Here is a 25,249-nt window from a genome sequence, read left to right on the forward strand (position 1 = left end):
CAAGTAACTTTAAAGCGAAACTTATTTTAGAAGTATTGAACTGTAAAGCTCATCAAAGTGATTACTGATTGCTTTTAGCTGTGGTCTCTAAACTGTTGTCGTGTTAACTGTGTGACCTTCTTGTGTTCATGTGTGTTTTTTTTCGTTAGTGTTTTGACCTACATATTTATGATAGATGTTTCCTTGCCAAATACTGCTGTAACTAAGTCACCTCGCATCCATGAATTTACTACTCGGATACTTGAACATCTTAAACCCCTTATGGAAGTAGATGAAGAAATTCAGAATCATGTTACGGAAGAGAACGGAATTGGTGATCAAGATGAGCGAACTCAAGGCATCAAGCTCCTGAAAACTAGTGAGTTGCCTAGGGAGGTTAAGAAATGGAGTGTGTTAGGACATTATAATTGAGGACTGCAAATCGCAGGGTTGCACTACAACATTCTGCCTCTTGGATCTCTGCTGTAACAGAGAGATATCTTCTGGTCTATGCTTCAGGTTATAAGATTGAGATGATACAGTACTGGTTAAAAGGCAACTAAGGGAGATTTAGTATCTGAATGAAGGGTTAAACTTAACAGCTAGTATAGGTCTGCTCTGATGTTTGTGAAATCTTCCAGGCTAGTCTTGCCATTGCTAGTCTTGCCAGTTAGAATTTGGTCTATAATTTGTTATGTGGGTTGTGTGTTTGGAGGTGCTGGGGAGCAGGAGGTGCCTCTGTATCTGTTTTTGTTTCTTTTCTTTAACAATGATCATTTCTCCTCTTAAAAACAGTTCTGAAGTGGTTGATGGCAAGTGCAGGAAGGTCCTTTTCTACAGCTGTCACAGAGCAACTCGAACTTTTACCGTTGTTTTTCAAGGTATCCGTTTTGATTGCTGTGCTACTTGTCATGTTTGATTAGAAACTGATTCTACCTGTAAATCAGTTATAAGGAACTTTTTAAATAAAAAGAAAGCCAATACCAACAACAAAAATAAGTGAATTGAGGAGGCCCAAATGTTTTTTCTATGTTTATGTAACCTTAGAGCCGATAATGTAGTTGTTGCCCTGTTTTCTGAAATAATGCAAATACTTTTAGATGAGTATTTTTCTGTACATTTATAGAATGTTTTGGGGGAAAAAAGTGTTTAGTTCATGAAGAATTGTGTTGTTCTGTTTTGATAATTATCTCGAGCTTTTTTCCTTTTGTTCCATAGTTGGACAGTTCTTCTAAATGGTACTTCTACTCTTACGTTTTTCCTGACACCTCTAATCCTTGTATTTTTTGGTGAAGTTGGGTCAATAACCTTGCACTCAAAAGATACCAGTTAATGTTTGCCCCACAGAGTGAATTTGATGCAAGGAACAAGCTTTTAGGGGCAGTTTCTAAAGGCAGGCTTGGGTGGGAGGATAATGTGTGGTTGTGTGTCTTTAATGCTATGCATCTGAAAGAATGCATACTAGCATGCTGCAAAGTGTACGTCTCACTTCGGTTATTGTTGGATAATTGACTGATGTTTATGTTCCCCTGGAGTATTCCCCCTAAACTGTGATATGATGTATGTGCTACCCCCAAACAAAGAAGTAAATTCCAAATTAAACTTAAAATAGTAATACAACTTTACCTCAGTTTTGGGTCCGTATCCATAAATGAGGTGTCTGCCACCAAAAACATTGTCATGCACAATCAGAGCCTTAATAGCACATATGTAATTCTCTCTAAGACTACAGAGTAGCTGCAGACTAAGTGCAATATGGTTCAACACAAAATGTCAAACTCCACTAGATGTCCTTTCTCTGGAGTGAACAGGAATTTCTTAATTCATTACACTTCATGTAAGTTTTTTTATTGTTGAGACTATTTCAACATTATTAATCTCATTCAGGGACAGTTTTCTTTCAGGATTTTACTTTTAACAATGCTTATTTACTAACTCTAGCCTTTTTTTTTTTTTTTTTTTCCCCCTCCCCCTCCCAATCCTGCTCTATAGATTGCTCCAGTAGAAAATGACAATAGCTATGATGAGCTCAAAAGAGATGCAAAGATGTGTCTATCATTAATGTCTCAGGGTTTGCTGTATCCTCAGCAAGTGCCTTTGGTACTTCAGGTGCTAAAACAAGTAAGTCTGGACTAAATAAATTAAAGCTTGTTATCTGACGCATGCTGCAGTCTTTTTAAGATGATAATATTTGTCTGACTTGAAAGGAATCATAGAGGCTCCCTTCCAAATTAAAGGAGGAAAATTATTAGAAAACTTTTATAACGTGCTTACAAACCTAATCTTGCACTTGATGTGTTTTGTTTCCTAATTCCAAGTTTTTCTCTATAAAAGAATGAACTGTATATTAAGAAAGTAAAATTTGGTTCAGCAGTGAATCAGATTAAGTCTATTATCTTTCTCCGTGAGTATTATAAATTCAAGAACCTGTTTTGAAATGAATTAACATGCGATAACTGCTCTTGAGTCTCCCCTTTTTTTGTAGTTTTACAGGGTTTTTATCAACTTATTCCTTAAAAAAAAAAAAAAAAAAGCACTCAACTTTCATAAAAATGAAGTATATGCATAATAAGTCATTAAAGAAATTCACTGTTTTCCTCCCGTTAGTGAAGACTAAGACTGGACTTGCATAAGCGTGTGGAGATGGAAGTAAAGACACTGGCAGAATTATTGCATTCCGTCGTTCCGTATCTGCTCTATTCTATATACGCACACAGAGAACAATTTTTGGTTTATTTATATTACCTTATAACTGAAGACTGAAATGAATCCAAAGGAGACTTGCCTAATTTTTCTTGTATAGTATTAGATATCTATTAGTCTTTAAATCTTTGTATGTTTTGGAAATTATGAGTGTATGAAACAAAAACAACTGAATGAGAGGGCGTTTTATTTGCAGACGTTGTCAAAGGCTTGATTTAGTTCTTAAAGATTTAAATCAAGTAGCTGCTTTTCTTTGCATCCTTACTTTTTAATATTTACTAGGTGTTTTTACTTGTAGACAGCAAGAAGCAATTCTTGGCATGCCAGATATACCACATTAACCTACCTCCAGGCCATGGTATTCTACAATCTCTTTATTTTTCTCAACAATGAAGAAGCAGTCAATGACATTAGATGGCTGGTTATAAAACTCCTGGAAGACGAACAGCTTGAGGTGAGTAATCTCTTCTCATGGAATCCTACTATTGGTGGGGGGAAAAAAAAAAAATCAATGTGCTTCACTTTGGTCATTTCTTGCCCTTGCCAAGCTTTATGAAAGGAGGTACCAGTTGTAAATTTAATACAGATTGTAGCATAGCGTTCTTCTTGTTTTGAATATACAACTAACTAACTCTATAGGATTTTTTAAAAATTTCATATGGCCATGGTGCACACGTACTGCTGAAAAATCTGCTGTGTGTGAGTGCACGTTGTACTGCTCCAAGAGCTGTCAGGATCATAAACTGGTCCTCAGGAAAAAGGTGCCTAGTGTGACATTGGGTCTTTTTTCATATTCCTAAAAGCTAGGAAAACATCAAAAAAATCTTTCTCCCTCCATAAAACTCAAACCTGACAAGGGCTTGTTTTAAAGGTACTCAATTTTAAGTGTGCTTGATCATGTTTAAGCGTTGTGAAGAATCTTTAGTGTTAACCTTTAGTCTCACTCATTCCCTTATGTGCTATTTTTGCTGTTCCTTGTGCTGCTGGCAAATACCAGTGAAATTCAGCTTTGAATTTAATCATTTAGCTATATTAATGTTAGATTGTTAGTGGTTTGAGTACTATATTTCCTTCTAGAGGAAGGAAGATTCCGAAGCATGATACCCTGCTATGAAAAGCAGGATATTTTAGTTTTTCTGAAATAACATTTAAAATAGCCATTAGATTTGAGAAATGAAGCTTGTTCTTGTAACAAGCAAATTACAAGTAACTTGAATTCGTGAATGAATTTATGGGTTAGAAGGTTTGATGTTACCAATTCTGTACTGTTTCATGTAACTTTTAGGCAGCAGTCTTTGTATTTACAAAGTAGGAAGTATGAATAGCCATAGGATCATCTTCCAGTGGGACGTGATAGGTTGCAGATAAGCTATTTAGAAGGATATACTAAACTTATTTAAAGACTTGAAGGGTTTAGAAGACCTAAGATTTGCTGAAGGTATTAGTTCTTAAACATTCAGTTATACCAGGAATTAAAATAAATAGTCCTAGATGAATTGTGATCATAAAATCCACAAAAATAAAAATCAATGGGAAGACTCTGTGTGAATTTAGTGTGATTTTTGTTGATGTTGGGTTTTTTGTTGTTGCCGCATTTGTTTAATCATGGCCAAATCAGTACTTACTGCTCGAGAACATTGTTCAAGGATGTGATTTGTTATAATGCACATTGGATTCAGGGCGTTGGTGGGCGTTTGTGCTGGAGGCAAACATTCTGCCTGCAGTTATGTGTAGCTGTGCACTTGCTGAGAAATCCAGCAACTGCTCACAACGTTTTAGCAAGTTCAGCTGGTTTTCAAAACCAAAAGTTAGGATGTTTTTTGCCAGCTTGTAAATATTTAAAGTGACCTTTTGAGGGACTGAAATTTAAATGGGGTCTTCTAGTTCTGTAACTGTAGATTTTGGGGACATTTGAGTTGATGAGGTAAATTAATAATAATGATGGCTGGTACTTGCTTTTCAAAGCAGTGAGTGAGTTATCTCCACTTGTAACTTACTAAAAACATATTATGCTAGTTCTCAAGGGGGTGGAAAGGGAGATCTGTGGGGTTTTTTTTTGGATTGGTAATTGGATAAATATTGATTTTTAGTCTTGCACTTTTGATTTTTGCATTACTGTAGAGGACAATATTTTTCTTAACCTGTAACTCTGTTTTTACTCAGTCAAGCTACTGGTACTCAAGGCAACAAAGTAAAATGCTGGAGCATTACAGGATTGAAATGCTAAGTTGTTACTGCTTATTACTGCAGAGCCAGTTGCGTCCCTCAGTCATTGTGTTACACGAACAAAAGCTTCTCTAGCAGCTCATGAACATGGCTTCTGCCTTCTCTTGGATGTTCCGCGGGACATGTTTGCTGGCTAATGCTTGTGTGTGCTGCTTGTGCCCACAGGTGCGAGAAATGGCAGCCACCACGCTGAGCGGTTTGCTGCACTGTAACTTCCTCACTATGGATGCTCCTATGCAGACCCACTTTGAGCAGCTCTGCAAGATGAGGTTGCCAAAAAAAAGAAAGCGAGACCTGTGTTCGGTGGTGGATACAATTCCTTCTGGTGGTAAGTGCTCTGGGAGAGGTTCTTGCAGCAGAAATGATGAATGAATTCTCAAACTCCAAAAAAAAAAAAAAAAAAAAAAAAAACCTAAAACAAACAAAAAAAACCACCCACCGATGTCCTCTGTTAATTTTCTACTTTTACAATTTAAACACTGAAGGGACTCATTCATTTCTTGTGTGAGCAGTTCATGTAGTTGCCGCTCAGTGCAAGGCTCTTGGAAGCAGTGGTGCTCCTGAATGTGCTGGATAGCAGAGCAGGATAAGGGAGGAGACCTATGTCCTCCCAGCATACCAGGAACATGTCCCATATCCAGCTGCCAAAAAGCTTCCCGTGGGACCAGGGCATACTCTCCTTTTGCATCCTGCAAAAAATGTCTTTGAAAAATAAGATTCAGAAAGGCCAAATCAGTGATTTCCAGACTGAGTTTAAATGTAAGAAAGGACTTCTTAGTTCTTATTGTAAATGTTTATATAGCTTATGGTACTTGCAGATATATATGTAGTTTTGGCAATTGTTGATGATGTTTTTTACACATTCTTCCTTTTTCAAAAAATGAAAATGTAAGCAAGCGGGAGCACCTTGTGTGAATTGATATGTAACTATTTGGTCTAAGGAGCTATTTGATTTCCTGTAAAACCTGCAAATCTCTGTACTGTAGCAGGTTGGGTTTTAATTTTCAGATCAGAACTTAATCCTGGCATCAGTGCACTCTTCTAGTTTGATCATCTTTTTGTTATGTAGGCTCTTTTCAGTCACTTCCATCAATTAGAAATAGCTTTATTTTTGCTGGCATCAACCTCAGGTTTGGCTATGTAATTGAAGTATGTGCTAGATGAGGTATTTACTCCTCGTTAACCCCAAGTTCCCACTTCCATTTACAGACCTGGTGAAGCGCCACGCTGGGGTGCTGGGCCTCAGCGCGTGCATCTTGTCCAGCCCCTACGATGTCCCCACGTGGATGCCTCAGCTCCTCATGGACCTCAGCGCTCATCTCAATGACCCACAGCCCATTGAGGTACCTGCGCTCGGGCTCCCTTGGTCTCCTAAATGCGGCACCTCTGCAGGGTGCTCGGTCCTGCTCCCCTTCCCTTGGAGGCTGCGAGGGCGTTTGTATGGCGGGGAGCTGCTGAAATGGGTGCCTGCTGGCTGCTTTGAGAGTTCCACATGCATTTGAATCCACATGATGGCACTTCTTGTGTGGAATCTCTGCTCATGCTTCCAAACTTAATAAAGAATGAACTGAAAGCTGCAGGAATTATACTTGAAAGGGAGAAACAGGCTTGCTTGATTTAAAAGGTCACTTTTGTGCATGCCCACAAAGGTATCATTGAGTCAATTTGGAGGTCTAGAAAACATAAATCGGAAAAAAAAACATTCTGAATTGTTTTTGAAAGACAGGCTTTTGAAATTTGTCTTTAGAGTTGTCTTTAAGTGAAATTTTTACCTCTTGCTCTGTCAACATCATTTTGTTGACTTTTACCGTTAGAATGCTGAGCTTGCCTCCTGAAGAATTCCTTAATAAAACATCTTTATTGGGACTTCCTTAACTGATTCAGGAAACTACTCAGTGGGCTCTTATGATAATGTATGTAATTGTAGATAAAATTATTTTAATAATGGAAGATGCTTTTTCCTTTATGCAAGTTATATACATGACTAATCTGGTATGACTTTCTGATGTTTTACTTCTATCTTGAATTGAAAAAACAGGAAGGAGAACAGAACTATTTGCTTTATACTTCACAAGAATCCGTTAACTTAAACCTGAAATTGTAGGGTGAACAACCTTGCATCTGTCAGATTGTTGAAGTCTCGACACTGGTTAAAACTTCAACCACCAGTATAAAAATACCAGGCAGGGCCCAGGCTTGGAGCCTTCCCCTCCTTTGCTCGCTGATTGTACTCAGCAGTTATTTTTCTGTTGTGCTTGAGTGCTGCTTTGTCGTGGAGTCTAAAGCAGTGCCTGTAACGGTTCGATACCAATTGTCTGCTGTGCAGATGACTGTGAAAAAAACACTGTCCAATTTCCGGAGGACCCATCATGACAACTGGCAGGAGCACAAGCAGCAGTTCACTGATGACCAGCTCATAGTCCTTACAGACCTCTTGGTGTCACCGTGCTATTATGCATAGATAGGTAAGATTATATGTTTTGACATAAACCGAGAAAAACGTCAGTTTTGGAAAACTTAATCTAGTTCTTCAGTGTAGCTGGCAGAGGGAAGAAATCCCAAGCTCCAAGACTGTTCTTGGCAAATAAAATAGTGAATTTTCCAGTACTGGGTTGGAGTGAATATTGTCCGTCTTTCCATGCGTGTCTGTCGCACTGGTGCTGCGGTGCGATGCCAGGGCTGGTGTTTGTTCCCTTCACTGTCCCCTTCACCTGCCTGCCCAGAGACCCTCGGCGCCTTGCGGTTGGCTTTGGTACCGGATTCCTGGCGCAGGCACGTCCCTCAAAGTGATTAGATTCTGCCCAGGGAGTTGTCCTTGATAAGCTGCAAGATTCTCATTTGTCCTGTGTTGTGGTGTTTTGTCATGGTCTTCCAAGAGAAATCCGTATTTTTATTTAGTTCTGGGGTAACAACGTGAGGAAACTTTCTCTTTTTTTATTTCAGGTTACTGTTGGGAAAAAATAGGATGTAGAAGACTTGCTACAAAATAAAGGAAACTCAGAAAAAAAAAAAGTATTACCTAGAAAACTTTGTATTGGACATCTTGATGCTTCATCAACCACTTTTAAATACAAACATAAAGGCCTGGTTCTGTTCCTAAGGAATTTCATCTCCCCAGGAGCCCCATAGCCTTCAGAGAGCCCAATCATGATTTTTATCGCCAAGGTTCTTGTTGGCCCGCATCACTCATCTGTCCTTGTTACTGCTTCCTTGCACAGAGACTTACTCTGCACATTTCCTATCCTCTCTTTCATATCCTTCCTCCCAGCTGTTTCCAGCATCAAGGATATGTAGAACCAGAGAGCACTCTCTAAACCAGAATATTCTCAGTGAAGCTCTTCAGTTTGGCTGGTGCAACATCTTACCTGGTCAGCTTGACAACCTGACGCCTCTTTGTCAAAGGATTTGTTTGGTTTGAGTACCCACCAGATGGTGGGCCGTGTATCATTTAATCCACCTCAGGGCAGCATTGCCTTTTTGTATCTTCTTGGCAGAAATGTAAATAACTCATTTTTCTCTGTGCAGTGTAGAAGATAGCAGGACAAGACTTGGGGAGTGCAACCTCCTTTCATGTGGCCAGGGCATCCTAGATCACTTGGCCACACGTGGGGAAAAACCCACAATTATCTGCTTAGCTCTAAGGGGGAAAGACTGGGTGTGTTAGCATAGGTAGAGCCCATAGTGATGGATTGTGGACTGTCAAGTGGTGGCTGAATTCACAGAATGAAGTGTATGCACAGTGTGTAAAGGCACTGAATAGCTGACTTCCTAACAGCATCTTCTTGTAAAGATCATTAGTATTTGAGCAAGCACAATTTGCTCAAAGATTGTGGATGCTCTGTATTTTCCTTTTGCCTGCAGCTTTGGTCAGAGACTGGTATCTATTGGCTATTTAACAATATGTTTAATATGTGTTACATAGTTGTAAAAGACTGTATAAATTGTAGAGCGCTGCATTGACAAGACATTGTACAGTTTGCAATCTTTTACATAACACCATTGTGAGATTAATTTGTAAAGATTCATACTTAGATGTTAATACTGTAGTAGTTCTGGCTTTTGTATCAAATCAAATGCCATTATTAGTTTTTTAAATTATTTTTCTTTAGCATAATATCTCCTTGTGTCTAAAAGGCAGAGATTTTCTTTTGGTTTCTGTGTATCTCATTATTACTGTCTCATTCAGATTTTAATGCAACACTTGTGGCCATCTCTAAGTGCTGGCATCCCATGCTCTGGTGTGGTGAGTTCACAGACCATGAGGTACATGGAAATAACTCATAAAGGGTCTGTGTGCTCCAGCTTCCACACAGTCCCAGGGGGTGCACGGGTGCACAGAGGACTCCGTGGAGGCCTGGCAGCACCGCGAGGCTCCGGGCACAGCATTTAGGGAGCACCAGTGCACGAGCGTAACCACTGTAGAGCGTAGTGCCAAAATTATTTAATGGTGTACCTAGGTGAAAATGCAATAAATGGATTGTTTGTAACAGCTCCATCTTTGTCTTTCTAAAGTGAAGAATCTGCTACTTTTCAGAATATAATTTAAGATTGTTTACTATGATTTTGAGCTCTTTTTGTATGAGATGTGTTTCTTGTGGGACTTGGCAGTGAATTAAGGCAACATTAAGGGTTAATCAAAGAACCAGCTCTAATTATTGAAGCACTTCTTTTTTTTTTAATTAAAAAAAAAAAAAACAAACAAAAAAACTTGTTTATCTGTGAAGTTCACTTAAAATGGGAGAAGCCAGGGGGCTGAAAGGGAAGTTTTTTGCTACCTTCTGGCATTAAAAAATCTTCAAAGATCATTCTTTACTGCCACTATTTTTATTTCAAGTACGTGGTGCCTGATTAAAGAAAGGAAAGGCCTTGGGGTTGGGTTTGCCACGGAGGCAGCCAGCACTAGGCTGCAGCTGGCTGTCTCCGGCAGCCCTGGCAGGAGTTGGGTTTCAGGCTGGGCCCCCCCCCCCCGCCCCGTCCAGCTGCTCGTTCTGCCCTCAGGGCTATTGCAGCAACTTTGCACCTCCTACTCAGTGATGCGCTGGAACCCTGTGCAGAGCTAGGAGGGGAAAGCAGCACAAAAGGGCGAAGGAAGGGAGCTCTCCTCTTAAAATATGCTCTGAAAAGCCATGACTCACTGGAGGAAGCACCACCGTGAGCCCACGGCACCTCAGGGGAGAAGCAAACATCGTCTTTATGTACAAGCATCAACTTGCATTTTCTTCAAGCACCGCTACCCAACAAAAATGCACTTAAGAATTTTCAAGCAAAAGCTTTATTTTAGCTTCTTTGTATTAAAAACAATTACTTCACTATCAATTTTACATAAAACTCAGACTGCGAATAAACAAGCTCTAGTTATCACCCAGTCCCACTTTTACCTCAGCAACCTTGTGTGGTAACAGATCAAACCAGACTGGCAGCAGAGGCCGCAGAGCAGCCGCCCGCTCCTGCCCTGAGCTTTGATGAAAGAAGCTCAGCTTAATCTATTCCCTCACAGGAGGGAGCTCTTTGCTGGGTTGTTACAGGCACTGCTATTTTTTTTTCCCAGGCATCAAAGTATTTGTTTAAAACATTTTCCTTACAACAGCAACATATAAACTTAATGAATTTGCATGATCAAGCTTAGCAAGTTACATTATATACACTTTGAATGTACAATTATCAATAAAAATGCCTGTGCACAAAATAGTTTTATTTGGGGGGGGAAAATCAGGTGCTAGATTTCAATTACATCAATATTTAAAAAGAAAACCAAAATTAATGAACAATAGTAACATGCCAATTTATTAGGAAGCCTCCTGCAAGTAACTGCAGAGGTACCTGCACTTCCTTCCCTGCTACGTTTAACATTTGAGTAAGTTTGGGGGGGCAATTCATGCTAGAACCCTCAAATGTGAAGTTATGTGAAAAGCTGCCACATGTGAGGACAGAATTAAAAACTAGCTGCTACAGTTAATTAATGCAAAATTATTTCAGTAAAATTTAAAGTTATTCTACTTACAAAGTACATACTGCAATGAAGTCTGATTTACAACCAGTTAGAGAACATAGCTAATGACTAAAACAAACACATACATTAGTTAAAAAGTCAAATATATACAAAAATATATTAGAAAGGGGTTGGGTTTAACCACAGGCTCATGTAAAAAAAAATGTTGTTTTAAATAGCACTAGCAAAAAAAAAAAATAGCTATTTTTCTCTATTTGTAATAGTACAAAAGGCAAAACCTACAGATGAGGTAGCAATGCCAAATTCACAAGAAACACTTTGGATTTAGGAGCATTTCCTACATTTTCATAGCATATCTGTCAACACAAATATTCAAATGAACACTTCAGTTGTTCCAAGAATACATTAATTTACAAAAAACCTTTTATAAAAGAACATTAAAAAAAAAATTACTGGAATCGGATGTAGTTAAAAAAAAAAAAAAAGTCTCCCACCCCTAAAACAGTGCCTGCCCTTGGAAGGCCTGCACAGCGCAGCAGCAGCACGGCCGCACTGCGGGATTGGGGCTCTGCCTAGGGCCTCTCCGGAGGAATTTAGGTATTTATTGTAGTAAGAAAATAATATACTTTACATCACAGTGCTTCCTTAAATGCAATTAAAAGAAAAATGTAAACTCAGGATTCTAGATACAATTTTACTTGAAAACTTAGGGCTTCAAGACGTTTGAAAAAGTCACATTTTTTTTTTTTTTAAATTGACATCACAGTTCACGTCATAACTCATAGACGTAAGATTATTTGTAAATACCTGTGACTGCACTTCAGCTTTTGGTCTTTTTTTTTTTCTTTTTAAAAGCCTAAATAACAAATAGACCAAGTGCAAAGGTAAGAGGTATTTTTTTATTATTATTATTATTTGCAAAGACACTAACTTTAGAAGTAACTTGCAAAATCAGATTTCTGGAGTGCGTTAATAGATGTAAGGAAATATGCGATATGGTACCCGCTGGCAATACCTTTCCCACGCCAAACCATATTTTTTCTTACAGTGATGTTCATCACGAGCTTCTCGATGAATGAGCAAGCAGATGAAATAAATCACATAAAAATATGGCAGAATATGATTAAAACCTGTAAAGCAAAATGAGAACATCATTTTACGATAGCAAAAACACACCTCAAGTTTTAGCTCTTCAGTAGTAAAAATTTCAAAACCAGAACTCTTTTCCTCTGCATTTGATCACACGAATGTATTTTGATTAAAATCCTTCCCTATAGTTGGGAGCCCTTGTCTCCAAACAGAGCAACTCCTGTTTTTTGGGGATCGCATGTTCAATGTCACAACACAGCTAGCACCTGAAACTGAAGCCTGAGGGCCGCATTAGCCCTACTGCCCCTGCAAGCACACACAGGCCTCACCGATGCTGCAAGAATAAGTGACTAATCAAACTGCTTCTACGCTAAGATCTAAAAGGTAAGCTACGACACAGGTCACAGATGCTAGATCAAGCTTGCAGCATATTTGACTTTCATTTAATTACAGCTTTTACTATCTACACTATCACTGCACTTGAATGCAGAAATCAGACGCTGAATGTACCTGTTCACAGTGGCAAAAAAGAACTTTTTGCTCGAGGCACTTACCGCAGGGCAGGGACCAGGCCAGCGCCATGATGATGTCGCCGAGGTAATTGGGGTGCCGAACAAAACCCCACCAGCCCGTGACGAGCAGCCCCTTTCCCGTGGCCGTGGGTATAACCTTCAGGTCTGGGAACAGAGCATCGTGGGTGAGACAACAATTGAAACGTGCATTTAAATAATACAGAGACACTGTATAGCAAGGGAAAAATATCGAAAGTACTCACAGGCCAATTTAGGATCTGCAGGATTTCTTCGGAATTTATTTTTCTGAGAATTTGCACTACGGAATATGTAATATCCAATACCTGGGAGAAAAAAAAATAACTTTTATGGTGCACTTTCAGTGAATTTCCTACTGTTTTCTTTCCCTCAACAAGAAGCATTCAGTTGATTCCTGTTGTGCTTATTAGATCACTGAAGATTTTCACATAACTCATTCTCAAGTTCTCAGAGTTCTAACAAAATAGGGATGTTACTGGAACTCTGCAATCATATGTTACATATGTACATAAATGACTACACTTACGATGCTGGCCAAGCTGTACTTTCACAATAGTTTTTACATTCCCATCTGCTTTATTGCTTATTAATAACGCTGAATTTGGAATTCCCAGAAGCGATCATCGTAAGAACCAGACTATTTCTGTTTAACAGACAGAATGTAAGATCAACGCGTCCTGGCTGCAGCTTCCAAGGCAACTCAAAGAAAGAGTCGGCACGATCAGCACCCATGAAATTCGCTGTCACTTATAGCGACAGACACTTACAGTTCAGAATAGTAATTGCAGAAGCTGCTGGCCATGAAACTGCAGTAGGGTGACTGACTAAGTAGAAGGCTTGCAGGCTGTAGACAAACGGAACCCACACCAAATCTCCAAAGGCCAGCATGAAGCCGAACCCATCGTGGGTGATGTCCATCGTAGTCAAAACAGCTTCCTAAAACATGGAGAAAGAACATTAGAATTCAAGAAGCCTCCTTGTTTTAACACGTCTTTAACTAGAAATGGTAACAGGTTAACACATGCTTGAAGACCATTGTTTACCTCATTCCAAAGAGCATCCACCACATAAAGGAGCTGGAAGCTGTTCACCAGTACCATTGCCAGAGAGGGTGTGCTTTGATTATGTAACTTCATCTCAGCCAGCAGCATTGCCAAGTTGATAACAATCTATTTATTTTTTTTAAAAAAAAGAAAACATGTAAACAGTGTACTGCACGTTTTGCCCATGGGCCATTACATTACAGGAAACTTTAAAATAATAACCTGTTTCACAAACTACAGTAAGTAGCTACAGTCCCAAAGCTGCCATCTCAGTGTGTAAACACTTAAACAGGCTCCTATTTCTCACATAGAGAAGGAGATATAGAGCACAGAAACGGTTTCATGTGAACAGGAATGGCCTGTATAATATCTGCCATTGTGGAACTCTTTTTAAGTATTTTTTTTCTGAATTTTTTTTTCATCATCAAACAAAAAGAATAAAATCCATTAACATTACTGACTCACCCAGCCAATTAATCCTGGACGCAATTCACAGAAGTATTTGAGGTCAAAACTGCCAATACGAGGATTTAATTCGTGTCCAGTAAAGAAGTCATAAACAAGATAGCCTACAGATAAAACACATCCTGTTAGTGATGCCTTTCTCTTTTATCCTCCATTACACTCCCTAAAAAGCAGCTGCTGTTTCAGCCTCAATTTAAAGTTCTCCTACTACATCAAAAACAGTTAAGTTTGGCAAGAAAAAAATGCAAAAGTACATGCAAAATATGAAGCAAAGCTAACTGGTTTCTATATTAGAAGGACTGAACAGTTTATAAGTTAACGTAGCCTATTTTTTTCCTGACATTTATTTCTTCATTTTTCAGCTTTAGCTTGGAGCTTATATCACATTCTCCAAGAACATGATGTTAAATACTAAGTATTTTTCGCCCCTCCATGTTTTTCTCTGGAATAACGATTCCTTTAGCAATGGCAGCAACCCGTCCATCCAAAGAGGTGGACAAGGAGGCAAATGTCACGGCTAGACATGAAATGTCCTAGACCTCAGGATACCTTGCACTGCGTTAGCAAACACCAGCATCAAGCATCTGCAAGAGAGATACAGGGTGCTGCTGTGCCACTTTTAGAGACCAGAACTGCACTTCTGTAAGATAAAAACATTGATGATCACATTATTTCTCCTCACACACACACCCAGCACTGACAAAAAAACTGAGGATACCTGAACGTTTCTTTTTAAGTCACTAAGCATGATGCCCGAAACGTTCCTTGGTTATTTAGTCTGTTACCATTTTAAAAACAGCTGATTTAATGTTAAACTTGGAACAAGATCTGCTTAGTTAAATGTGCCTGAGCTGTGTGTCAAATCAAAATACTCTTTCGAAACCTCATTTCAGCTAAGTTTATAAGCATACAGCAAAATCAAAGCTGTCCTAAAAATACAGTAGAAAGTTCTACACTTGACCTCCCACTGCTGGAATTTCTCCCTTTTTCAGTTTTTCCTTTCATTCTGAAGTGTTCCTGAAAAAAGGGGCGGTAGGAAGCTACCTAGATTTTTTTTTTAGTCTTTGGAAAACTGGAATCTCCTCTCGTAGCCAGAGGACTAGGCCCTGTCAAACTGTTTTTGAGTAAGCAATGCAAAACAATCCAAATAAACTTTTATGCATTTTACAGGATCTGTATCTGAATAAAAGCTTTCAATAAAAACTCCACTTTCAACACCTGTTTTATACTGGTATGAAGGAAAAGTCACGGGATTATAATATCAAGCCCTAAACTTACCTAGCTATTATCTAGCTTTTAATTAAATGATAGCAACAGCAACAACAAAATAAAAGTAGCAAATACTTGGTACCAAATTATCCCAGAATTCCCAGAAACTCACCAGAATTCCCACCCGGTGCTAGTTCTTCTTCTGGTGTTCTTAGGGACCGAAGATACAGAAAAATGCTCAATCCCATAGAAAAAGCTGCAGCTGATACTGCAAATTGCAGGAAGTGATCATACAAATAGGTAAGTTCCAATTGAAAATACAGTAAGGCTCCAACAGATGCAGCAGTCAAAACAAAAGCATAAAATCCTAAAAAAAGAAGCAGCAAAACATGTCAGCAAAAAATTAACTAAAAAAATATTATTCGTAGAACCTACTGAGGCTAGTCTAAACTTGAAATTTGCCTCATTTTTTGGAAGTAAAGTGAGGTCCAAAGACTCAAAATTGCTCTTTACCAGGCAAGAATAGGAATATTTTAAATCATTTATTCACAGGCTAATAAAGTTGTTATCAGAGACACCCGAGAATAAGACCACCTACACGTGTGTATTAGATAAAGGTACCACATTCCAGCAGAGCAACTCCAGCTTTCTTACCATTTATCCTGTACTGCAGTTTCCTTCCATTTGAGAGCGGCAGGCCTTCCACAACCTGGGAAGGATAAAACACTCGTGTTGAGACAAAGCCCTGCTGGAGGCTGGGGAAGGGCCTCCTCTGACACATACACACTTCCAATCCAGGGAACCAGTCGCAGACAAACATTCAACACTGAAGATCATGCACCAGTTTCAAAAAACACACTCTGGGTTTTAAAAGGACAACAGGTAAAAATGGTACAAAACTCTAATTTTCCTTAACCAACATCAAGAGAGCACAGCAAAAGCTTCTATTGCTTTAAAAATGTAGCACTAGAGTGGTAAGATTCCTATTTATTCTAGCATTCTTTCAGAATCTGGCAGTATCTCTGAAATCACAAAAAAAGACTGAAACAGACCATTCACCATATGATACATATGGCTAGAAGGGTTAAGAGTAACTTTGCAGAAGTGAAGATTACTTTCTAAAACATGGATGATCTTCCTTACTTGGAACAAGTAAGAAAGTCCAAACTGTTTGCATCCTCCCAGGATTCTAACATGCACATTCCAGTCATGCTTTGACATCAAATTCCTCAAAATTCTTTTCTGCCTTTTCTACTAGACACTATGGAAGAAAAATAGCAGGTTGTGCTATTTCCAACTTACAGAAATGCGCGGTAGCGATATTCCAGCTTAATATGGGAAAACAATTAATTTGTACTAAAAATTACTCTCATTAAGAATACACCCTCATTTCCAGCCTAACTCACAGATTTATTCTCCATAAAGACAGAGTTGCTACTAGAAATCTTACCTTTCCAATTGGCAGTAAGTAGAAGAGAGCTTGAAGGAAAAACCATAGCAGGATGATACCGAACACCTTTGTCTCCCACAGGCTTTCCCAAGCTGGCAGAGGAGGAGGGAAGTTCAGAAGACTGGGATCATCCTGCTTGCACATCAACAGCAAGTACATCACCATAGCAGGCAGGAAAAGTATCAACATGAAGGTCCCTGTAAACAGACACCATACAAGATTTAAAAACAAACATAGGAAGTAAAAAGCTCATTTCAACTCCACTACTAAAGCTGTGTGTTATCACTGTTATCCTGACATGATAATACAGTTAGGAAGTAGAAACACAGAAGTAGTGGTTTCTCCAATATTACTACAATTTGCACACATACCAATTCTTCCACCAAACTCGAGCTCCTTTGTTTTTGGTGAAGCTTTTTCAGCTGTTGTTACTGTCTCAAAAATCTTTTTTTCTGAATATATCTCTTCTTTCTTCTTTTCTTCTCTTCTTGAATGCAAGCTGTACTGATCAAGCACACGCTGTATATCCAGATCAGGTTTGAATTTTTGCTGATAATAAACAATTAAAAACATTTTTTAAAGAAAAAGTATACCATAGAGTTTTTACTTTATTTTACTCCAGTACTTCATTCGCTGCAAAATGCAAACTTACAACCTCTTAAACACATACACTGATGTGAAGAGTTTACTAAAACTAGTGTCCTTGTTGCCACATAGGCCACAGTAACTGACACAGCAGCATTTCCACTACAGGTCATGCATCTCCACTCCCTTCCTTATGCAATAGCACAATAATCAAGATTAAAGAAATAGTTTCTATGAAAAATGATCTATTCTTACATCCCAAACACAGATTTATTCACTTCAGTGTTGCCAAGTGAACATTTACAGCATAAAAAAAGCATGGGAATGAACACAAGTAACCAACGAGGGTTGCTGGAAAGACAAACAAGCAATTCAATGTAACCCAGCTCTAGTTCTCTCCTTTCTGACCACTTCATCTCCTTTTCCCCTCATCTTAGTGGGCTGAACAGTAAAAGTATTTAAACTCTCAAGTGTTACGTTGCACTGAAACTTCTCTTTGCCTATTTCCAGTGATTTCTGAGAAAGCTAGGGCAGAATGCATCATCAAACTATGAGTACATAAAATACTTTTTTTGCATCTTTACCTCCAAGATTTTGCTGGAAGTATCATTTCTTTCTGTACTGTCAGGTTCACCATTGTATCTTCTGGTGTTATTCTCATTCATTTTCTGGTATAAACAAAAAAAAAATCATTTTATTTTTCTGAAAATGATCTGCATCAAGTCTTAGCATATGATGAATGATTAGGAACACTTTAACAAATTTGTTTATTTCATCTGCAACTCCTGCTGTTTTCCCTTTCCAAGTTGTTTTTAACTCTTTGGTATGAAGTTATACAAACACAGATATGTGTATTTACCAATTTTATTATGAAATTAGAGGAAAAATCTGATGTTCCACACACAGTAACTGATACATCAGTTCTCAACTCAACTGCAAGTTCCAGTCCTTAAGTGGAAGCAAAGAAACACTATCTAAACACTAAAGGTGTGCTCACCTTTTTGAACAAAGTGTGCTCACCTTTTTGACCAAAGTAAAGTTTAACTGTTGGCTACGAATTACTTCAAATGAGCATACAGTCACAGGCAAAGCACTGGATCACACAGCTCTAAGTAGTTTACTCCAAGCAAAACCCATCTATTTTCACTAGATCAGCAAAAGGCATTTCCAATACTAGGGACCATCTCATATATTTATCACTTGGAGAGATCCAAATAGTACAAGAGGCAGAGCAAATACTGTTTGTGTCTTAATACAAAATATAATCCCCATTATTCTTCACTCACAGAACAGCAGAACTATTTATAGTGTCCAACATAATCCTCACAAAAAGGCTGAGAATCAACATGTTAAATTTCAGCTAGGAAACAAATTTACCAACTCTCCCAGGATAGTTTTTATAATGAAAACAGTCCTGCATGATTATCAGGCATGTATTTTCTACCCCTAGATTTTGCAGCAATGCTTCTCTCACAAAGCTTTACATGGTTTCAATTACTCTTTTAATGAACTAAATATGAAGGCAATATTAATTTTATTTCTAATTCTAATATCAACCGGTTACATATTGATCAATACCTCTTAAAAGCAAGCTAAGTTCCTTTTTCCCATCTAAGTTCCTTTCTCCCATTTTACAAAAGGAGGCATGTGGCTAGTGAATGACTTAATATTAAAGATTCTTTGCGTTTCTTTGAATTGTGAGAATTTTTGAAATCCCAACAAATTCAAAGGGAACATAACAATATGTGTTCACATATCCAGAATTTCCTCAAAATCAGGCAAGCTAGGACGAGTATTTTCTAAAGAAAAGGGCAGTTCTGAAATACACTTTTGCAGCCAATTATGTTGCTGAGGGAACACAAAGTACAGCAGACTTCTCCAATAAGAAGCCCAGCAAACAGCAAAGATATGTTTTAAAAATGTAACAAATAAAAAAATACCAGGAGAACAAGGTCGGTTTCCTGAAGAGTTCTCTTTTTGTCTTCTTTACGTTCTCTGCTCTGGGAGGAAGAACGACGCCTGCCCCTTCCTGGCCGCCCAGGAGACCTAGATCGAGATCTGCTGGTGTTTCTTCTGGAAGGAGAGCTTGAAGACGACTGGCTTTTCCTGGGCTTGAATGATGATTGCGACTGAAAAAAAGAGTGGAAGAAAATCTCTGCTTTACAGAAGAAAAGCGATCTTCTCCTATGGTCTTCTCTTAAGTACGGGCACAGCTGCAATAAAACAATCAATTTAGTTACTTCAGATTAAGTTACTTCAGTTACTATGTCAAATTAATGGTAAGCTTGAGCTTGGCACAGAACATCTTTTTTAAAAGGTGTAAATACCAAGAGATCCATATGCTACTGCTAGACCTGTAAATTGCTTGTCATGTCACAGATGCTGATGCCTTGTTACATTTTCTGAAAATACCAGGGGAATAGAGAATAAAACCTTCAGAAATCTTATCTCGGACATTCCAAAGAATGGTTTTAGAAAATGTTTCTTTGTGATGAGGATTCTGGCACTGAGGTCTGCAAAACTCTGTCCCATCTCATTTATTCATGCTGTACAAGGATCTTAAGAAACAGCAGCTACAGCATACTCATTCTGTTGGTGATATGCAAAAAAACCCCTCTCAAGTCCAGCTGCTGACAATTTCTGTCAAAGTTACATGCAAATACTGATCTCTGTAAGCTATCTATGTGTAGCAAACTAGTGAGGCTACTATCTCCACTTATATACAACTATAGAAAATACTACCATTTCATTCACTTAACTTTACTGATACAACATTTGGCACGTCAAGATGCAATGATCTGTAAAAGACAACTTAAATCAATCTAGAAAAAGTAAATCAACTATAGATGTGAAAGCTGATTTCATAAGCAATTTTCCTCCAAAGCACACACTTTTCTTTAAAAGATTACAATGCTATTGCTCCCATATAAAAATTCCACAGTATAATTTTCACAAGGCACAATTTTATTAGGTTCTTTACTACAAAGAGATTTTTCAAGTTAGCTATCCTGCAAGCACTAAGCAGTAAAGTTAGCAAAGATCAAGGAAAGGTTAAGTTATTCCTGCCTTCAGCTAGACAAATTTTTTCCCCAAAGGCCAGTTATGGAACATGTGCACTGGCACCAAAAAGCAAAACTACAGTTCATATAATGACACTCAAGTTAACTCGAAACACAGGCTAAACACAGGCCATAGGAAAATCATCTATGACCTATAGTGAACATTAAAATAGGTTTTTGTCTCATGCTTTATCGTATTTCAAACTTGGATAAAACTTGTATGCAGTCTAAGGCACTTATTGATAGGAGGGAATGAAAAAAGATGTAAATACGTGTAAAGAGGTTTCAGCATATATGACATTTTCATTTTTCTGAAGTGCCTTACTGTCACAAAAAGAGCAAAATATCTTATGAAACCTTTGGGGAATTAATGGAGTGCAGCTACTCATATATATTTTAAGCATGTGCTTAAAGAGAATGTGCTATTTACAATGATGTTCAACGTTTGTTTTTGTACTTTAAAGAAGAAAAGTCACATTATTGTCAACCCTCTAATTACTAGCTTTACAACTGAAAACAATTCTTCATGAAAAATCATGCTATGGAAATTCTTGAAGGAACTGTTGTTTCCCAAATGTGTCCCTGATTTTTCAATATAAGTAAAACAGTCATGCTCCCTTAAAAATAGGGCCAGCATTCTGACTTTTGCTTGAGAAGGCGTATACGAAAGCTATCACTTAGCACTAATTCCTTGAAAGTACAATTATGAAAAACTCACGCAGCAACTGTCCAAATGTAACTTATAAATTTACAAACAATACAAAATCAGTATGACCTTCCACCAGAAATACCCTGAGTTTCATGAAGTTATACTCACCCTTATATCACTTTCTTTCAGCTCAAGCTCAGTCCCATCTTTGTACTTAACAGTATAAAGATGAGTTACATCATTGTAACCAGTCACTTGCACTTCGTAATAGAGGACGCTTCCTGGCCAGCGGCCCATCACCACCTCCCCATCAGCAAACCTCCGGGCTGGCATTTTCCAAAAGGAACCTTTGGAAAATAAATCAGTAAGCATGGCAGCTAAAAATTAGGCTTAATAATTAAATAACCAATTGCAAAATATTCTTCACCTTAAATAAGCAAAAGGTTGTGTGAAAAGAGAGAAGCAACAATCTGTTTTCCACGTTAATTCAAGATAGAAGGCACATTTCAAAAGAGCAAAGATGAGCCACGTTTGATGTTATGAAAGACTTTCTATCTGTGTTAATAAGTGCACACTGATCTAGACGCACGAGTGTGTACGATCTCCATAACCTCCATCATCAGCGATCATCAAGAGCAGGCCAAACAACTATTACAACTATTAGACAAAACCTACATAAACAGAGTGATCCTCTCTGGAGGAAGAAATAGGTGATCTCTAAGCATTCTCTAATTTTCAGTGGTCCTACAAAAATTCAGGATGTGATGATTTCAAAACGTGAAATTACAATGTTCCTGACCTAGTCAACATGCACTTTGTTCATCTTACATATTTTCTAGGAATTATGTCAAGCACTGAAAGGCTGTGAAGTAGCACAATTTAGGCTCCTGGTCTGGGAGGAATTCTTTGCACCTTCCCACCTATTTAGCACAAGGCACGTAAAGTCTTCTGCAGGGCTCTGCATGGTGTCTGAGAAATGCACTGGAAAACTGCACTCTGTCCTCATCTGCAAAATATCCACTGGACACTAGCAAACACAGTTGACACAACCTCCACTAGTCTGCAGTGCTGCAGGATCATGGCTGCAACTATATAAAGCTCCAAGTGAGCCTTTCCAGGATGCCTTGTGTTGTATCACTGTCATCTGGAAATAGGAATGCACAGTACAAGATACTTTTAACCTGAATACCGTAAGTTAGATATCCATGTGCAAAGCAAGGGCATCTTACAGGGTCAAGGAAAAAAAAAAAAAAACTTTATACAATATCAACATTTGTATAATGACGGGAACATAAGATAAGGAACATCAAAATAGGAAAATCAGCAAACATTGTGTTTGATCTTCAAAACAGTCTGACTTCTTTGCCATAAACGAGATGGCAAACCACACAAACTGTGATGAAAACAAATATTTAACTACATAATCATTTGCTACACATTAACTAACCAGCAATGAAAAGTAGGATTTTTTGGCAGAAAAATTACTGCTCATAGGCAATCACAGCCCATCATAACCTGTGCCGGGAATGGAGCTAAGAGAGCTGCGCAATCGACCTTTATTCTGCCATTTCCTGGGGCTGCTGCGCTGCTTACATTTTATGCCTAGGAAGCATTTTAAGTTATAAAAGAAGAAAACAAAAAACTCTGCAAAATTTGCTCATGTGGATTTCATTGCTAGTGTCAAAATGGAAAGATCTAGTTAATTTGCTAATGGTGAAACAGAAAGACCCTTCACTTACTGACATTTGAAGGAACAACAACAAAGTTACATAGTTTTATCATTAGCCTCACTGCTGTCTGCCAGTTAGAAAAACTACCACCTCTCCAAATTTACAGTGCTGTTCTGGGCTCCCATAGCTAGAGGAGCTCTCCCAGCAACTTTCTCTGCTCTCCAGAGTTTATTGCCCTAGTCTCATTTTTCTTTCTTATCTGTTCTCAATTCCCACTCATCTGATCTTGTTTTGCCCCAGTTGACTGAACCCCCTCAAAGTCACACCAGTCCTTATTTGCAAGCACATGAAATGCAATTTCCACATTTTTACTTCATCTTCTTCTCCATTTTCTCTCTTCTCCCTTTAATTCCTTGGGGGAGGAGGGAGAATGTTTTTGTTTTTCCTGCCTTTTCTGCTCTCATTCTCCAAACTGGTTCCAGTTCCCCAGCCCCATCCCTGGGCTCAAGCACTGATCTCAGTTCCTCATCTCTGTCTCTTTGTCAGGTTTCTCACTCCTCCAGGACTAAAAAAAAAAAAAAAAACACCACACAGTTCTTGAGGAGATCCAGCTCTACTTCTCTTCTGAAACCTCTTTCATAGTTGCAGGCTTTTCATCGTTCTCCAAACAGTGACCAAATACCACCTCCTCTCCCAAATCCAGTCATGGATCTGGACCTGATCCTTCATTTCCTCCCTGCTTTTCTACTTCCTACACTTCAGCCAAGTGCTTCTTCTCTTGACCTGCACTGGCTCAAACATCATCTGCAAACCCCAAGTCTTCCCATGAATAAGCTGCCAGATTATCAGTTAACAAGAACAGCATGTTTGGAGTTTAACTCCTTAAAAGGAGTTTAAAAAAAAAAACACACACACACACACACACAAAAAAACTTGCTCATTAGTACTTAGTAATGAAATCAAACCCTAAATGCAAAGGTTAAATATTACTTCTTACCCTATCAAACATTATGATTTTCTTGTGCAACCTCCTGCAAGAGAGGTTTGCAAACCTCATTCCAGTTCTCCCACTTCAAAGCGCTACACCTTTTAGAGGCAGCGTTCGTGTCTGCAGATAACAGCAGACAGCATTGACATCAAAAAAGAGATAGTTTTAACTGTATAGCTTAGGTTTTTTACTTTTTAAAAAATACATTTTGAATCTACTTTTTCAGGCACTAAGTACATGTCCCTGGTAATTGTCTGTGTGTCGCAAGGCCTCAGCTTATTACGTACTGTACATCTACACAGGTTTTTTAATCTATCAGGCTTCACAATATGTACCTGAGTCCAGAAGAAAAAAATATTTCATAAAATGTGTTTGCCCAGCACAGACACTCTATTCCAAGGAATTAAATTTAGTCCCTTTTGCGGTGTAGTGCATGTATTGTGCACCACTACGCTTTCCCTTTGGGAAGGCAGGATCTAAGAAAAGGGCCCAAAAGAGTTTCATACCCGAGGTCAAGCCAAGCAAATTTAACACAGACCTCCCTGGAGTTTCAAGGGCAGTCAGGAAGAAAAGCTGCTACAGACAAGAATGAGCCCAGTAAAGAGAAGCAGGATACTGGAACTTTGGGTCCCACAAACCCATTTCTGCCTATTTTTTTTTTCTTTTTTTAATAGCTGCGTCACTGAATGCGTCGGCCGGCACGTCACTCCCGTGTGTTTAATAAGGAAGGCCCAAAGCGCAGCCCTGGCCCAGCCAGAGCGGGCGCGCGGCCCGCAGGCACCGCCCCTCCCCGGCTCCGGCGGCACCGGAAGCACCGCGGCCCCCACGTGCGCGCGGAGAGGGCGGCGCTCGGCCGGCCCCGCCCCCAGCCCGGGCCTGGCGCGCGGCCTCCGCCGCGGGGGAGGGGCAGGGCGGCGGGGCGAGGCCGCCGCTCCGTGCCCGGGGTAACGCGCCCGGCGGGCGGGGAAGCGGGAGCTGCAGCGGCGCAAGCAACACGGCGAGGAGCCAGGGCAGCCCCCTCTGCCCGCCCCTGGCCCGGGAGGCGGCGACTGGCCGGAGCACGGCCCCGCAGTGAAGCCGTCGAGGGGGTGTGTCCCGGCCGCGGCCCCACCGTGCTCTTACCTGCGCGCCCGCCCGCAGCGGGCCAGGAGGCGCCTCCGCGCAGCGAGCGGCACCGGACCCCGATTGCGGCGCTCCGCGGCAACGGCAGCAACCGCCCCTCGGCGACGGTTACGGGCGCGCGCGCAACGCTCCGCCGCCCCCCGCCCCGCGCAGGCCCCGCCCCTTCCCGCCGCGGCCCGGCGCCAAGGGCGCCTATTGGTTGCCGCGCGCCGTTTGAATCGCGGCCGGTCGCTCGCCATTGGCTGCCGCGCCGTGGCGCGGTGCGGGGGCCCCGGCCCCGCCCCCCGGCAGTGCCGCCGCCAGCGGCCTGTGGTAAACAGGGGTGAGCGGCGCATGCGCCCTGTGTGGGGCGTCGGGCAGCGGGACGTGCCGCCTTCAACGACAAATAAATAAGAGGTGAACGGGTAAAGAGCGGTGCGCTGCGGGGCCTGCGGCGTTCCGAAGTCAGAACAGGCAAGCAAATGCTTCAGAAAACAAAAGCAGAGGGCAAAGAAAAAGACAAAAAGGCCCC

General features: G+C 39.9%; 2 protein-coding genes across 2 annotated transcripts in view; one reads left to right on the forward strand and one right to left on the reverse strand.

Annotated features, from left to right (window-relative positions):
• PSME4 (proteasome activator subunit 4) overlaps positions 1-7,920 on the forward strand; it is a 57,208-nt gene extending 49,288 nt beyond the window's left edge. The window contains exons 40-47 of the mRNA XM_088532560.1: positions 150-358; positions 775-860; positions 1,972-2,100; positions 2,981-3,136; positions 5,074-5,236; positions 6,118-6,251; positions 7,235-7,373; positions 7,852-7,920. Coding sequence (XP_088388686.1) covers positions 150-358; positions 775-860; positions 1,972-2,100; positions 2,981-3,136; positions 5,074-5,236; positions 6,118-6,251; positions 7,235-7,369 — 1,012 coding nt within the window. The 3' untranslated portion in view covers positions 7,370-7,373; positions 7,852-7,920. The remainder of the gene's footprint in view (positions 1-149; positions 359-774; positions 861-1,971; positions 2,101-2,980; positions 3,137-5,073; positions 5,237-6,117; positions 6,252-7,234; positions 7,374-7,851) is intronic.
• Positions 7,921-11,630: 3,710 nt separating this feature from the next.
• Positions 11,631-24,865, reverse strand: LBR (lamin B receptor). Its single transcript, XM_088532540.1, has 14 exons — positions 24,739-24,865; positions 21,127-21,305; positions 19,191-19,379; positions 17,835-17,918; positions 17,037-17,214; positions 16,666-16,862; positions 15,870-15,924; positions 15,388-15,582; positions 14,007-14,110; positions 13,542-13,667; positions 13,266-13,434; positions 12,723-12,803; positions 12,502-12,624; positions 11,631-11,988 (listed from the first exon to the last, which is right to left on the reverse strand). Exons 2-14 carry the CDS (start codon positions 21,289-21,291, stop codon positions 11,828-11,830), a joined length of 1,827 nt encoding a protein of 608 aa, XP_088388666.1. The 5' UTR covers positions 21,292-21,305; positions 24,739-24,865; the 3' UTR covers positions 11,631-11,827.
• Between the last annotated feature and the right edge of the window lie 384 nt (positions 24,866-25,249).

Source organism: Tinamus guttatus, unplaced genomic scaffold, assembly GCF_059628265.1.
Source record: "Tinamus guttatus ecotype Peru unplaced genomic scaffold, ASM5962826v1 Tinamus_guttatus_pri_ptg000033l, whole genome shotgun sequence".
NCBI classification, from domain to species: domain Eukaryota; kingdom Metazoa; phylum Chordata; class Aves; order Tinamiformes; family Tinamidae; genus Tinamus; species Tinamus guttatus.

Coding starts and splice junctions, on each gene's coding strand:
- LBR (XM_088532540.1), bottom strand. CDS start 21,291: ATGCCAGCCCGGAGGTTTGCTGATGGGGAGGTGGTGATGGGCCGCTGG. Junction 13,435..13,541: donor TGGATGCTCTTTGGAATGAG/GTAAACAATGGT, acceptor TCCATGTTTTAG/GAAGCTGTTTTGACTACGAT. Junction 12,625..12,722: donor TGCAGATCCTAAATTGGCCT/GTGAGTACTTTC, acceptor CTCTGTTCCCAG/ACCTGAAGGTTATACCCACG.